The following is a 12,811-nucleotide window of genomic DNA, read 5'->3' on the forward strand; positions in this document are numbered from 1 at the left end:
GGGGGAAGTCATGTATCTATTTGTTTATTTCTACCTCCTAATGACCTTTTTTGAAGAACTGCATGGTTTTTGTCCTTCACAATGCACTTGCGTTTACCATGGCAGAAGCGATGGCACTGGAGCAAGGTATATGTTTTATTATTTGTCATACAAGGCAATTTATAAGGAAAAGGGATGAAGAAATTGGAAATAACATTCTCATACGTTGCAAATTGGTTCTAGCGTAGTTGAGGTAAAGGCATCTTTTATACTGGTGGTGTACAGCTAGAAGCATTCCTGAATAGGAACAGATGGTGATTATGGCTTTGTACTTCGCAAATAGCTACTTTAAATCTTCAGGTTTTGCAGAAGGCTATTGCTTTCTGCTCCATGATTTTCCTACTATTGTAATGTCCTTTCTATTTTCAGAAACTAGTTGTCTACTGTAAGGTAATTCTGGTTTAAATAAATACAGTAGTTTCTTTTTTAATCTACAGGAAAATCATATGATTTTTTGGTAATGTGGAGGTTAATTTGAAATCTGATGATCTGGTTATTGTTATATCAGTTTTGGGAGATACTGTTTCTTATAGCTATTTGTTACAATATACCCAGTATAAAGCTGCATGAGGAGAAAGTAAAATAAAGGAAAAAATATAGAAAAAAGGGGGACAACATTAAATATAGTCTTATTGAGGGGAGGGAAATGTTAAAGCTGACGAGTGCGAACAATGTATCCCACAGAAATGGAAGGAAACTGATTCTTGAAAATGTGGGATCGTTTCTGCAGTGGGAGCAGAAAGATCTTAGCACCTCTAAAAAGCAGGCAATTTCTATGCAGACAACAGAAAGAAGGCTAGAAAGCTCTCCTTTAGAGAAATATGTTAACATTTTCATTTGTCAGTCTGTTCTGAAAGGTAAATACAGACAAATACTTTGAATCTTCATCATGCAGAAAAAACCAGAAATTAGTAATCCAATTTTCTGAATTTTAGTAACACAAATGGCCATGCAGTTCCCACTTGAGATACATGCGTGTATTATTCCTTATACAGTGGCTTCTGTTTTTCAGTTGTCAATAGAGTAGATGACAGGGGATGGTGCTTGTATGCTTTATAATAAAGCAAATTAAACTTCACGTGAAAGCATTTTGTGTTCTTTTTCTATTTCGAAACTCCATATTTTCCTTTTTGATTTTTAAATGCAGAGGACTGCTCTTGAGCTGACATTCTTTGTTCTTCTAGTAGTGTTGCAGAAAGTAATAGTATCTGCATTTAAATCTAAACTACAAATTTCTGATAAAGAAATGTCAATATCTCTCTCCTTTTTCTCTTTTTTTTTGATCTTTTTTCCTGATGCTAGGTCTGTACTCTGTAATGATCCTGACATGTATGAGATCCCCGTAAATGTTCCTGTGGATACTGTAAAACTTCGCATAGAGAAAACTGTCATACGAAGGATTCCAACTGAAGCCTTTTACTACCTAGTAGATCTCAAATACCTGTGGGTAACATACAACTGCGTGGCAAACATTGATATCAGCAGTTTCTATAACTTGAAACAACTGCATGAGCTACGGCTGGATGGTAATCTGCTCTCGACGTTCCCTTGGGAATCACTGGCAGAGATGCCCAACCTACGGACTCTTGATTTACACAACAATAAAGTAACCAGCATTCCCGCTGATGCTGGCCGGTACCTGAAAAACCTCACCTACCTGGACATATCCAGCAACAAGCTAACCACTTTGCCATCAGACTTGATGGACATTTGGCCCCCCTTCTCAGAAGCTGTCCTGTCTAAGAGCACAGACAGTCTAGCGACTCAGAGAGTCATTTTGGGTATGTTAAGCAGCTTGTCTCATTCCTTATTAAAGTGTACCTAAATGTTAAGTTGAAAGTGAGAGCAGGTAGGGGACCAGCCTGGGATTCAGGAGAGTGAGTTTATCCGGGTCAGCCCTCTGGTTTGCTCAGTGGTTATTTATTTATTTATTTATTTCTTGTTGGTGGAAAACTATAAAATGAAGATAGTGATCTTGATGCATGCTGTTATCTCAAGGTTATAAAATGAAAGTAAAAATCTACGAGATTCTGGTCTACCAGAATACAGGCCATATGGAGTGCTCAATATCCATAGAAATGTAGAATTTCCAGAAATTGTGTTTTGGATGACATTTCCCTCATCACCGTATGTGATGGCAACTGCAAGCATGTCCATTTGCAACTATTTTTTCCAATGGCTCACAAGCCAAACAAGTAGCTAGAGTTGATGCTTCTGTGAAGCATGTCCTGAGACGCAGTGCTGCAGGCAGTGCTGGTGGCTCAAAAGGGGGTGTCTCTGCTGTCCCCGTGACTGCTGTTAACCTTGCATTGCTTTAAATTAAATCCTCAATTTTTCCCCAATTTTCATGGTAGTACGAGAGAGAGAATAGGAATCTGATCCCTACAACTTCACAGTACTTTTTATAGTATTGAAGGTACTTTTATAGTATTTAAGGTACGTATTTAGGAATAGTTTGGCCAGACTCTGATTTTCTTCATACTTTTATTCCATCTTTCCAGTATACCATCACATCAGTTCTGTTTGTGACTTTGTGCTTTATCTTATTCTAAGTAACCCCATTCTCTTCTGCAGTTTCAGAACATGGCTGGAAAAGTTCTATCAACAGTGTTCTCTTCTGTCACTGTTTATGCATAAGTGGATATTTTGATGTTTTTGTAGTGTAGCAGATGGAAGGGAGAAAAGCCAGCTGTGTCTCTCTGCTGCAGCAGTTTTACACTCACTGGTAAAGATCTGCCCTACATTGTACTGCCCAGTATTTCCAGTTTCTTGATCTAATCCCCACTGTTCAGTGTTCACTTGTTCAGATGCTTTGTTTCACAGCAGAAACTGCAATTTAAAACTCTCGTTCAGGGGAGATTGTAGATAAGTAGCTTCACAGATGCAAGTAGGCTGAATGAGTTTCACGCATGCATGGTAACTAGAGGTTTGCAGCATTAATAGGATCTTCATCTATTCAGGATTAAAAGAAAAAGCTGTAAAAGTGTATCCAACTCAGTACTCTTTTCCCTGCCCCCATACTGAAGGCAGTGAAGTAGGAGCTAACTGTGCTAGATCTAATTCTCCCGATGATCTCATGTGGGGGTCTCTTGCCTTACAAAGCCCTCACTGCTTAAGAAACAAAACAATGAACCAAGAAATCCAAAATACCAAAAAGCTCCAAACCCATACACTCTTTCCCTTCCCCCTTGACAAGGTGGGAAGGTAGTTTGCCAGCCTCCTCTAGTCCTGGCAAACCTTCTTGTGCCAACATTGAGTCCTCTAGAGACTTGAAATGTGGTGTTTGGATCATTTTAATTTATGAACTACAGCTGGGTTTGAACACAGATCTCCAGAGGGGAACACACACTGGGTTCAAACAGTGCCTTGCTTCTCTTTTTTTTTTAATGGTACGTGCTGAAGTAGGCTCTGTGCAGTTGTTAAAGATTTGGATCTGAGGATGTAAAATGGCAGTTAGTACTTTCATTGTGTTGGGTAAATATACCTTAGGTAAGCTGTGAGTTACTAGCTGAATTTTCTTTCATTGACATCATATAGCCTTCTGATGAGTACATTCCAGTGAAGACAGACAGTGCTTGCTATGAAAGAAACTCTATGGTGAATAAGAAAACATCCGCTTTCTCTGGAGATTAAAAATTGCAGTGCTTTTTGTGTCACAGCTTATTTTGACAAGCTGACTTAGTCTCCACTGATTGTTAGTTTTATTATATTACTGGAGCTTGCAAAGTGGTAGTTATATCACTTCCACTCACTGCCTGGAGCTCATCCTTAGGTTGCTGTTGATGGACCATTACAAAGCAGTTGTTTTTCAGGCCGATAGAAACTATCAGGCTAGAAAGATGACTTAGGAGTTGAGATGTCTCTGTAATGCTCCAACCATATGAGATGTCAGCTTAGAACAGGAGAAAGATGTGTTCTTCTGACACCTCTTCTGTCTCTACCAGGATTACTGAAGCCCAAGGGAGGAGAAATGTAACCCATAGATATTCTCCTCCTCTGAGGCAAGAGATAAGGATCACAAAGGTATGTGATCAGGTAGGATTTCAAAAAGGCCATCCTGTAGCCTGCTGGGATGCAGATCCAGATAAACTGAACTGTTCTGGTTAGATCAGTGTTGTTCTTAAAGCCTGTGGCCTGACCTTTCCAGAGCTTCTCTGGTAACCTCCTCCAGTGCTTATCTATGAGGACAGTGAGAAAGTTTCTGTTAATATCTAACCTCAATCTCCCTTACTGCAAACTAAGCTGATTACCTCTTGTCCTACATAAGATGAACATACAGAAAAACTAATGACCATCTCTTATAGAAGTAACCTTCCATATGTTTTCCTTCCCCATTTGCTGCCTTAACTAATCGCACCATTTCTTTTTTTTTTGTTTGTTTGTTTTTTGTTTTGTGTGTTTTTGTTGTTGGTTTTGTTCGTTGGCTTCACCCTTCCTCCTCTTTTTACCATAGTTACTGGTTGCCTTTGGACTCCTTTGGGTTTTTAAAAGAAAGGTTTCTTTAAAATGTAATAGCCACAATTGCAGACTTTGATGCTCAAGAGCGTCCTGTGCGCTCCAGCTGTTCTCTGTAGGAGCATTCAGCCTAACCTATGTATCTGCCTGGAATGGTATACAACCAGAGCTCTGCTAGAAGCTGGAACATAGAGTAAATAAATGCTGGTTTTGTCTAGTTAGGAAGACAGCAGCCCAATTCAACTTAGTGTAAGCAGTTACTACTTGAGCTGGCTTCTCTCTTAGTTCTGTCAAAGCAAGAGCCCAAACTCACGTGTTTGTGCATATGTATTTTCTAACAGCAGGAGGCAATTTTGTCTTCAGTATCCTGAATGAGCATCAAGAGGGTTGCATGTAAGAGAAAGCTCAGGTTTCCCATGTTTACTTGAAGGGTTCTTGGGGGAGCCATATACTATTTCTGCCAGGGGACTGGCATGTTAGCATCTCTTTATTCCAATTCGTAATTGTACTTAGTGGCTTGGCTTTTTTTGTTACCTCTCATTATATGATTTTCCTCTGTGTGGACGCTACCCTAAATGAAAGAGAGTTAGGGAATGATTCCCGGTCCTATGGCCAAATGGCTCACTCTGGCTGTCATCCACACAATTTAGGGCCAGCTTTCTTTTAAGCTGACTGGCTGTTCCACACTTCGTAAGATTTAGCCCTGTGTTTTCTGTGGGCCCTAAGGGATGCTTAAGTGACCCTAAAAAGTAACTGTGGAGGTGGGGATGTGTTTTCTTCAGTTCAAGCTGCCAGAAGTAATTGAGAATTGCATTGCAACCCATAGAACTGTGTTTTTTGTGGTACCGAATAGCAAGGGAATGTTGTATGCCTGACACTCATGCAGGATAGTTTGGAGGGGCAAAGCCTGTTGCACTTACATCATGGGGAAGAATGGGATAGAGAGACCTGTCTTTAGTGTGGTCTCATCCATAAGCCTTTCAGGGAGCAATTCCTGAAGTGTGAATTGCCCCAGGAGCCACAAATGACTTTGTCTTGGAGACTGCCCTTTCGAACAGTTCAAAACAAAGCTGTGGAGTGAACTGACAATTAAGCAGCGGAAATGACTGAAGGACCAGTGTGTGAGCTCATCTGGCCCTCTTTCAGGTACCTCTGGAGCTATAGCCTAATACTTTGATCCAAATCACAGCTAAGTTTGAGCATTGGCTGCTGTACAAAGTGAAATTTCTGGCACGAATGATGGCAGTGGCATTTTCCATATGGAAAATTGCATCTAGTGGGTCGCTGAGAGGAACAGAGGAATCCAGTATTCGATAGAGTGGCAGTTAGATGAGATCTTGCCTCTGTTATATGTGGAGGTGCCAAAAATTTGAATGCTGCAGGTCCATCAGGCTCCCAGCTGTTATGCTGAGCCATTGGATAGATGCTTCTTTTCCTGAAACGACACCCTAGCAATTACTGTGTATAGGAAACACTGGGCACAGAGCGGGAAGTGGGCTTTACTGTTTTGGAACCTTGGACCAAAAATCTTGTAGCTTCAGTTGGAAGAGAGCTTTGTGTAAGTTGTCCCAAGCTGTGGTGAATATTCCCATCAGCCCGGAACTTGAATGTTTAATATACTGCCATCTTACAGCAGCTGAAAAGCAGTATATTATACAAGTTAGGGCCTGAGAATGGTTACTGATTTACAAAGGAAATTTCACTCGCAGCTATTTCAAATGCTAAAGTCCATATTGACACAGCATGGGGAAACTCTTTTTACTGAGAAGACTGCAAAAATATGCATGCACAGACTCATGTGTACATGTACTTGGCATTGTACATGCAAACGTATGTATAATTGTGTGAGATTCAGTTTAAAATATGCTAAATCTAGAATATAGAAAGGCTTTTAGAGCAGTTTATGATCCCTATTGAATGTTAAAATACACTGCATTGGTTACATTGCAATGCATTAGTATTTATCAGTGTTTATTGTGCCTTGGTTAGTGCTTAGGTCAACAAGCTGCTTTAATATTTCTAGAAAAGAATCCAGGGTTTCTAAAGACTTGCTGTTCTATCAGATACATGTGCCATTGGAGACTGCATTATTTTTATTCTCTCTTCTTAGGAAATTATTTTCCAGCAGGAATTCCATCTTATTCCTTTTTTAAAGCTCCCCATTTTTTCTGGTTTCTTTTTTTCTTTTTTTTTTTTTTACTCCTTTTACTTTTTCCTCCTTTTTTTTCTTTCCCATTTTTTCAATAATTTCTTTTATTCTTTAATGTGTTTGTTGTCACTTTTATCATCTTTTAAATACAAGCTGTTATAGCTCAGAATGCTCTTTGTAGTCTGAAAACTAGGTTTATATTTCCATTTATGTTTTCTTCAATAGCTGAGGTATAATCAAATTCAGTTTTTTTTCCTTGCTCCCAACTCAGTAATGTTTTCATTTTTCCGTTTTGGAAATTCACATGACTTGATGACTTACAGTGGCTGTGCGAGTTTACTAAAGATAATGTGGATACTGTCACATATTGCCAAGACACAGATAAATAGAATGAGCCGTGGAGGCAAGGAAGGAACTCCTATAGCTGTATATATTATATTTATTTTTATGAGTCCTGTTTATTTAGCCAGTTCCACTGGGAAGCATAATGGATGGGGGAGATAAGGTGAATAACTGAAGTAACTCTTTCTTTGCACTAAAGCACGGAAGTACAGTCTTCTGTGACTACAGCCCTCATCTGAAGCTGAAACCAGGCTTTTGGAATGATCTGAGATGGTCAAACCTGTGTCCTGGACTGAACTAAACACTCATCCAGTCTAAGGACTATGCATCTTTGCTTCATCATTGTTTCAATTTTGTAATTTTTTGACACTTATTGTTAACAACTTTGGGTCTTCTTTAGGACACTGGGAGAATATGAAGGTCATGTATTTATATACATTAGGAAAAATTTCTTCACTTAAAGGATTGTCAGGGACAGGAGCAGGCTGCCCAGGGAAGTGGTTGAGTTGCTCTCCCTTTGGGTGTTTAAAAGACGTGTAGTTGTGGCACTTAGGGACGTGGTTCAGTGATGAACTTGGCATTGTCAGGTTTATGGTTGGATTCAATCTGAAAAGTCTTTTCCATCCTAAATGATTCTATTTGAAAGGCCTTTGACTGCTGATAGTGGTGTTAGAAACAATAATAAAACCCATCCTTTTGTGCAGTAAATCTTGTAGGATGAGGAATCATTGCAGAAAAAATATTTTCAGTAACATTTAATGTAAGGGAGAATCTGCTGCCTGGTATGTGGGATGGGAGCCCTTACTGATGCTGCAAATCTATCCTGATTAATGCTGTGGACCTAGAGCACCTGCCCTGCCTCCTACTTGTAGCACAGCTGCTCCATGCTTCTGTCCTCTGGGCAGCAGAGAGGTTATGCTGGGAGTTCACTTACATTTTAGCAGCACTTTGCTATGGAGTAACTCTGGTAGTTGAGGGCTGATTTCAAGGGGATCCAGTCTTCCCCCTTACACCTCAGGGGAATTTAATTTTCAAATACTCATACAGTCTCTTTCTTACTACAGTGGGAAGAATTGACACCTTATAAGCAAGTGAGAATGCAAAAAAACCCCAAACTGAGGAATATTGTCTCTAACTACAAACTAAAGCTTCCCTAATTTAAAAGATGAGCACAAATAGTTACATGCGTTTAATTGGCAGAATTTTTATATCAACCACAAGCAGTTGATGCCCAGACATGTGGAAAACATTTGGATGGTATCTCTTTTGCTTGTGAGTATAGGTGTGAAGTTCACAGGGAAAAAAAAATATATTTTGGAGGGTGCTTTTTGGTTTTGTTTTGTTTTTCTTTCTTCTTTTATTTTTTATTTTTTTCTTTTATGACGAGCAGTTGCTGATAGAGTTTCCTTGATTTCTCCTTCTCTGTTCCAGCAAGCAGTAAGTAGCAAATAGATGTAAAATCCCTTCTGTCTGCAAGGGGTGAAATTGGATTGTGATGTCAAAGTTACGGAATCTCTTCAGGTCAAGTCTTGTTTTAAAGAGCAGGGATTAATTGGGGTTTACCACAGTTTTAACCAATCACTGTCATTGTGCTTAAAATAACCTAATCTTGATCAGGTGATAAAAGGCAGCAGTAGTTAATTATTCGTGTATTCTTTCCTCTACAGGTTTCATCCAGGAAAAAAAAAGCAGAATTTTTTCATTAGCTGTTTTTATAATTCCTAAAAATACACAATAAAAATGTTTCAGTTCTATTTTTCTTTTAACATTGGTTTAATTGATATGACCAGTCTGTTGCATTTGTCAGTAATTTCAATAGCAAGGAGTTCTTGGGCACCGTCCCTTATTTCAGACTGTAAGTTCTCCTTAATGTTAATACTTGGGAAAAAAAAAAAAAAAGAAAAAGGTATGCCCGAATGTAAAAGTCCACTGGGAAAATATTTGAACTCATGAGTGATACGCTATGTTGTGTTTTACCTGGTGAAGCTGCTGTTGCTCTGTGAAGGTCAACGTAGTGGAGTAGTCAATACCAGCTGAGGATTTAAATTTATATGCCTCAGAAATGGCTACTCTTTTTCACCATAGTAAGTTCACCAAGAGAGAGAAGCCTCCCAAATAAAGACTTTTGAATCAAGAAGCAAATGTTATAGCCTCTAACAGAAGAGATAGTGTTCTTGCGTGCCATTATAAAAGCATTGTAGTCATCAGCTTTTTCAAGGTCCTTCCCGTTTTCTACTCTTCTGCTATTCTTTTTGAGTGTATTTCAGAGGTTGTCCTAAATTGAAGTTGGATTTCTAAGAATATTGGTACAGTTCAGAGCCAGATAAGAATTTTATTGACCTAAAGCTTTTTCTTCTTAGCCTTTATTTTTTTTTTCAAGGGACAGAGATGTTGGTGTAAAGCTATAACACCTTAAACCATTATCTTCTCTGCAAGCATTGAAAAAAGGGTCTGAGAAGATCAAATTGTAAGAGCCCAAAGAAGGACTCAGAGCACAGGAGAGTGATGAGATGCAATAGCCTTGACAAGCTATCATTCCAGAAGGCACAGGCAGGTGAAAATATATCAGGCTTAAGACATCTTTTCAATGTGTTTTTTTCCTAGATAAATATCAAAACAAAACAAAGGTAGTGCCTGTATCTATTATACTTCTGTAAACTTCTGTGAAGAAAAAGTTTAGCTTAATAAACATTCACGCTGTTCTTCTTCACCTCTGCAAAATCTCCCCCACCCATCAGCCAAATGGAAAAACCCAAATTGAAACTCAGAATAGGCCCATGGTTCTCCTTGCTTGTACTTGGTGGTAGGCATGCATCTTATTGTAATCACAATATTCATATATTGCTTGACAGCATTATTTTTTCTTTCTTTCTTTCCCCTCTTCCCTCCCTGCTTCAGGTTTGCAGGACAACCCATGGTTTTGTGATTGTCGCATTTCAAAGCTAATTGAATTTTCCAAAATTGTGGACAACTCAGTTGTACTTCTTGATCCATTGGTTTCATGTAGTGGACCTGAGAGCCTGGCAGGAATCTTGTTCCAGAGAGCTGAGTTAGAGCAGTGTCTTAAACCGTCTGTAATGACGTCGGCGACAAAGATCACTTCCCCACTGGGAAGCAACGTTCTGCTACGCTGTGATGCGACTGGGTACCCAACACCGCAGCTTACTTGGACTAGATCAGACAATATACCAGTGAACTATACAGGTATAATTCCTCTTTTTATAGGACATAGGAAAGGGTTTCTTGTGCTTTGAGATCATTATAATGAGTAACAAAGGACCAGATATTGCACCAAGCTGGCAATTGTAGCCATCAACTGCTGTTAGGAAATTCTTTGTTGAGGTTTGGTCTGAACAGGTCCAACAAGACTGTTCTGATTCTGGATGTGTTCTGTAATAAGAACAATGTGCATGAAGGGGGGAAATAGGTGAAACAGGGCAAGTGTAAAGGAAAAGGGAGGTTGGGACTGTTGTGTGTGGTCCAGCACCTCAGTGTCTTTCTTGTAGTGAAGGGCCCAAAACTGAACACATTAGCCTCACCAGAGCTGAGTAAAAGGGGGACAGAATTTTCTATGTTATTTGCAAATGTTTGCTGTTTATTTGCAACACCCATTTTGAATACTTGATATAATTCTACTGTGATAGATATTTACGCGGTAACTTAAATATAAAAAAAAGTTTACTACTATTGTTATTCCAAGTAGTTCACAGTTATCTTAAATCACCAGTCTGAAGAAGGCAATAATCCGAATTACTGAAATATCTTAAGACAAAGGTAATTTCAAAAAAATGTTTTAAATGGGTAGTGTGTTCAGTGTCACTTCAAGTCAGTGAGACTTGTAATTCCTAGTCACATAGCAGATTTAAGACATTTGATTTCTTTTCATGCAGTTTTGTTTTACTCAGCGAAACTGCAAATTCTATTCTAAGCCCTCCACATATTCAATTCCATTTTGACCGAAGCTGAGCACTTTTCTACAATAATATAGTATGGCAGGGACTTCCATAGTTTGTGTGTGTGGCTTGGTTTTTTTTCTTAAGTTTGATACATGTGATTCTTCCTGGCAGAGTTAAGGGAAGAAGTAGTCTAGTAATGTTTCCTTTCTCTTTACCTGCCTTTTTTATAATGTTTTACTCTTTGCATTTTCCTGTAGTAATTCAAGAAACACCTGGAGAGGGTGTCAGATGGTCCATAATGAGCTTGACAGGGATTTCGTACAAGGATGCAGGAGAATACAGATGTAAAGCCAAGAACTTAGCAGGAATGGCAGAAGCTGCTGTCACTGTCACAGTGATTGGTGTAGTTACTACAACTGTGTCACCACAAAAGTATGGAAGGAAACAAGAGGCACAGAGACAGAATACCACTCAGGATGAATCGAAGCAGGAACCTGAGAGGACAACCACACCTCTTCCCACCATACCAGCCACCACAGCACTGGTTAGCACTGAAATATCAACGAGCATCAGGTTTACTGACAAGAAGCAATACAGGCCCATGTCTGATGGAAAGAAAAATTCAAAGGCAGTGACAAATGGAATCAAAAAGCAGACTGGGGACACAAGCAAGAAAAGTGAGGAGCCAAAGCAGACTGCGGAGATAAGGAAGAAAGGTGAGGAGACTTCATTGAATGCAGCAAGTATGGCTGAGCAAAATGTCACTGTAAAGAACCTAAGAGTGATCACTGAAACTGATGAAAGAGTGACCTTAACTTGGAAAACTGTCAATGCCACAAGCAGCTCTGCAGTGACTGTGTTATACTCAAAGTATGGTGAGAAAGATATGTTGCCTCTGAGCACTGATTCTAGCAAAAACAAAGTCACAATTGATGGTTTGCAGCCTAGTACTCAATATATGGCATGTGTCTCACCCAAAGGAGTGCCACCTACAAAAGAGCAGTGCATTATTTTCTCCACTGATAGGTTAAATGATGAAAGCGCCTCTCAGTTTTCAATTCTGATATTGGCCAGCAGTGCAGCATGTGTGGTTGTTTTACCTGCGATATTTTTCTTACTCTACAAACTTTTAAAACTTCGTATGAAACCAAAAACTGCGAAGGAAGCTGACCTCGCAAGAGAGTCCTATGTGAAATTTGAAACACTCTCTCTGAAACCTCGAACAGTATGTGCAGGAGAGCAGCTCTGGGCACGAAGGTACACAGATGAGTCAGAAAGGCTTCTCCTCTGTTCTAGGTCAAGCATGGATTCTCAAATGACCTTCAAAAGTGAGGGCTCCAGGTCTGAGTATCTCTGTTGAACATGGGTGAGGGTGGAGGAGATGGTATGTAAAATAGGTAAAATTAATCCAAAATGATGAGAATGCATCTGGAAGCAGGTTGGTGTTAGGTGGTGGTCAGAATCTGTTATGTGATGTAATGCAGTCTCCTGGATGAGTAGGGTGGTGGGTAGGAAGGAGAATAGAAGAAAAATGTTGCCTGATTATTTTCTTTTTTTACATTTGTTACTTTGGATGTGAAGGAATGATGTTCTTCAAAAGAAAAATACAACATGAAATGGTTGCCTGGTTGAAGATCATCTATTTTTTGTTTTCATTAAAACACCATTCTGTTTTCTTTTCTCTTGTTTTACTGTATGATGTGCTAGTTGCCTGTATCAAACATTAATCACAACATTCATAAAAAACAAAGGAGCTTCTTTAGTATTCTGAAGCTCAGGCAAGATATCATTATGAGTAACTCTGGGAGCCATAGCAGATATTAATAATGTTAATTTACATCAAATGATCTCATTGCAAAATTTCAGCCTTAGAATTTACTTGGATGCATACGTGTGTATACCTCATTTTCAGAAGTCTCTCTACAGAAAA

The 12,811-nt window shown here is 39.2% G+C and overlaps 1 protein-coding gene across 1 annotated transcript; it reads left to right on the top strand.

The window, feature by feature from the left end:
- Window positions 1-10: 10 nt before the first annotated feature.
- Window positions 11-12,241, top strand: LRIT3 (leucine rich repeat, Ig-like and transmembrane domains 3; the record flags this gene model as incomplete). Its single annotated transcript, XM_080632713.1, has 4 exons — window positions 11-126; window positions 1,342-1,820; window positions 9,884-10,189; window positions 11,139-12,241. 4 exons carry the CDS (start codon window positions 11-13, stop codon window positions 12,239-12,241), a joined length of 2,004 nt encoding a protein of 667 aa, XP_080488839.1.
- Between the last annotated feature and the right edge of the window lie 570 nt (window positions 12,242-12,811).

This window comes from Psittacula echo, assembly GCF_963264785.1.
Source record: "Psittacula echo genome assembly, chromosome: 1".
NCBI classification, from domain to species: Eukaryota; Metazoa; Chordata; class Aves; order Psittaciformes; family Psittacidae; genus Psittacula; species Psittacula echo.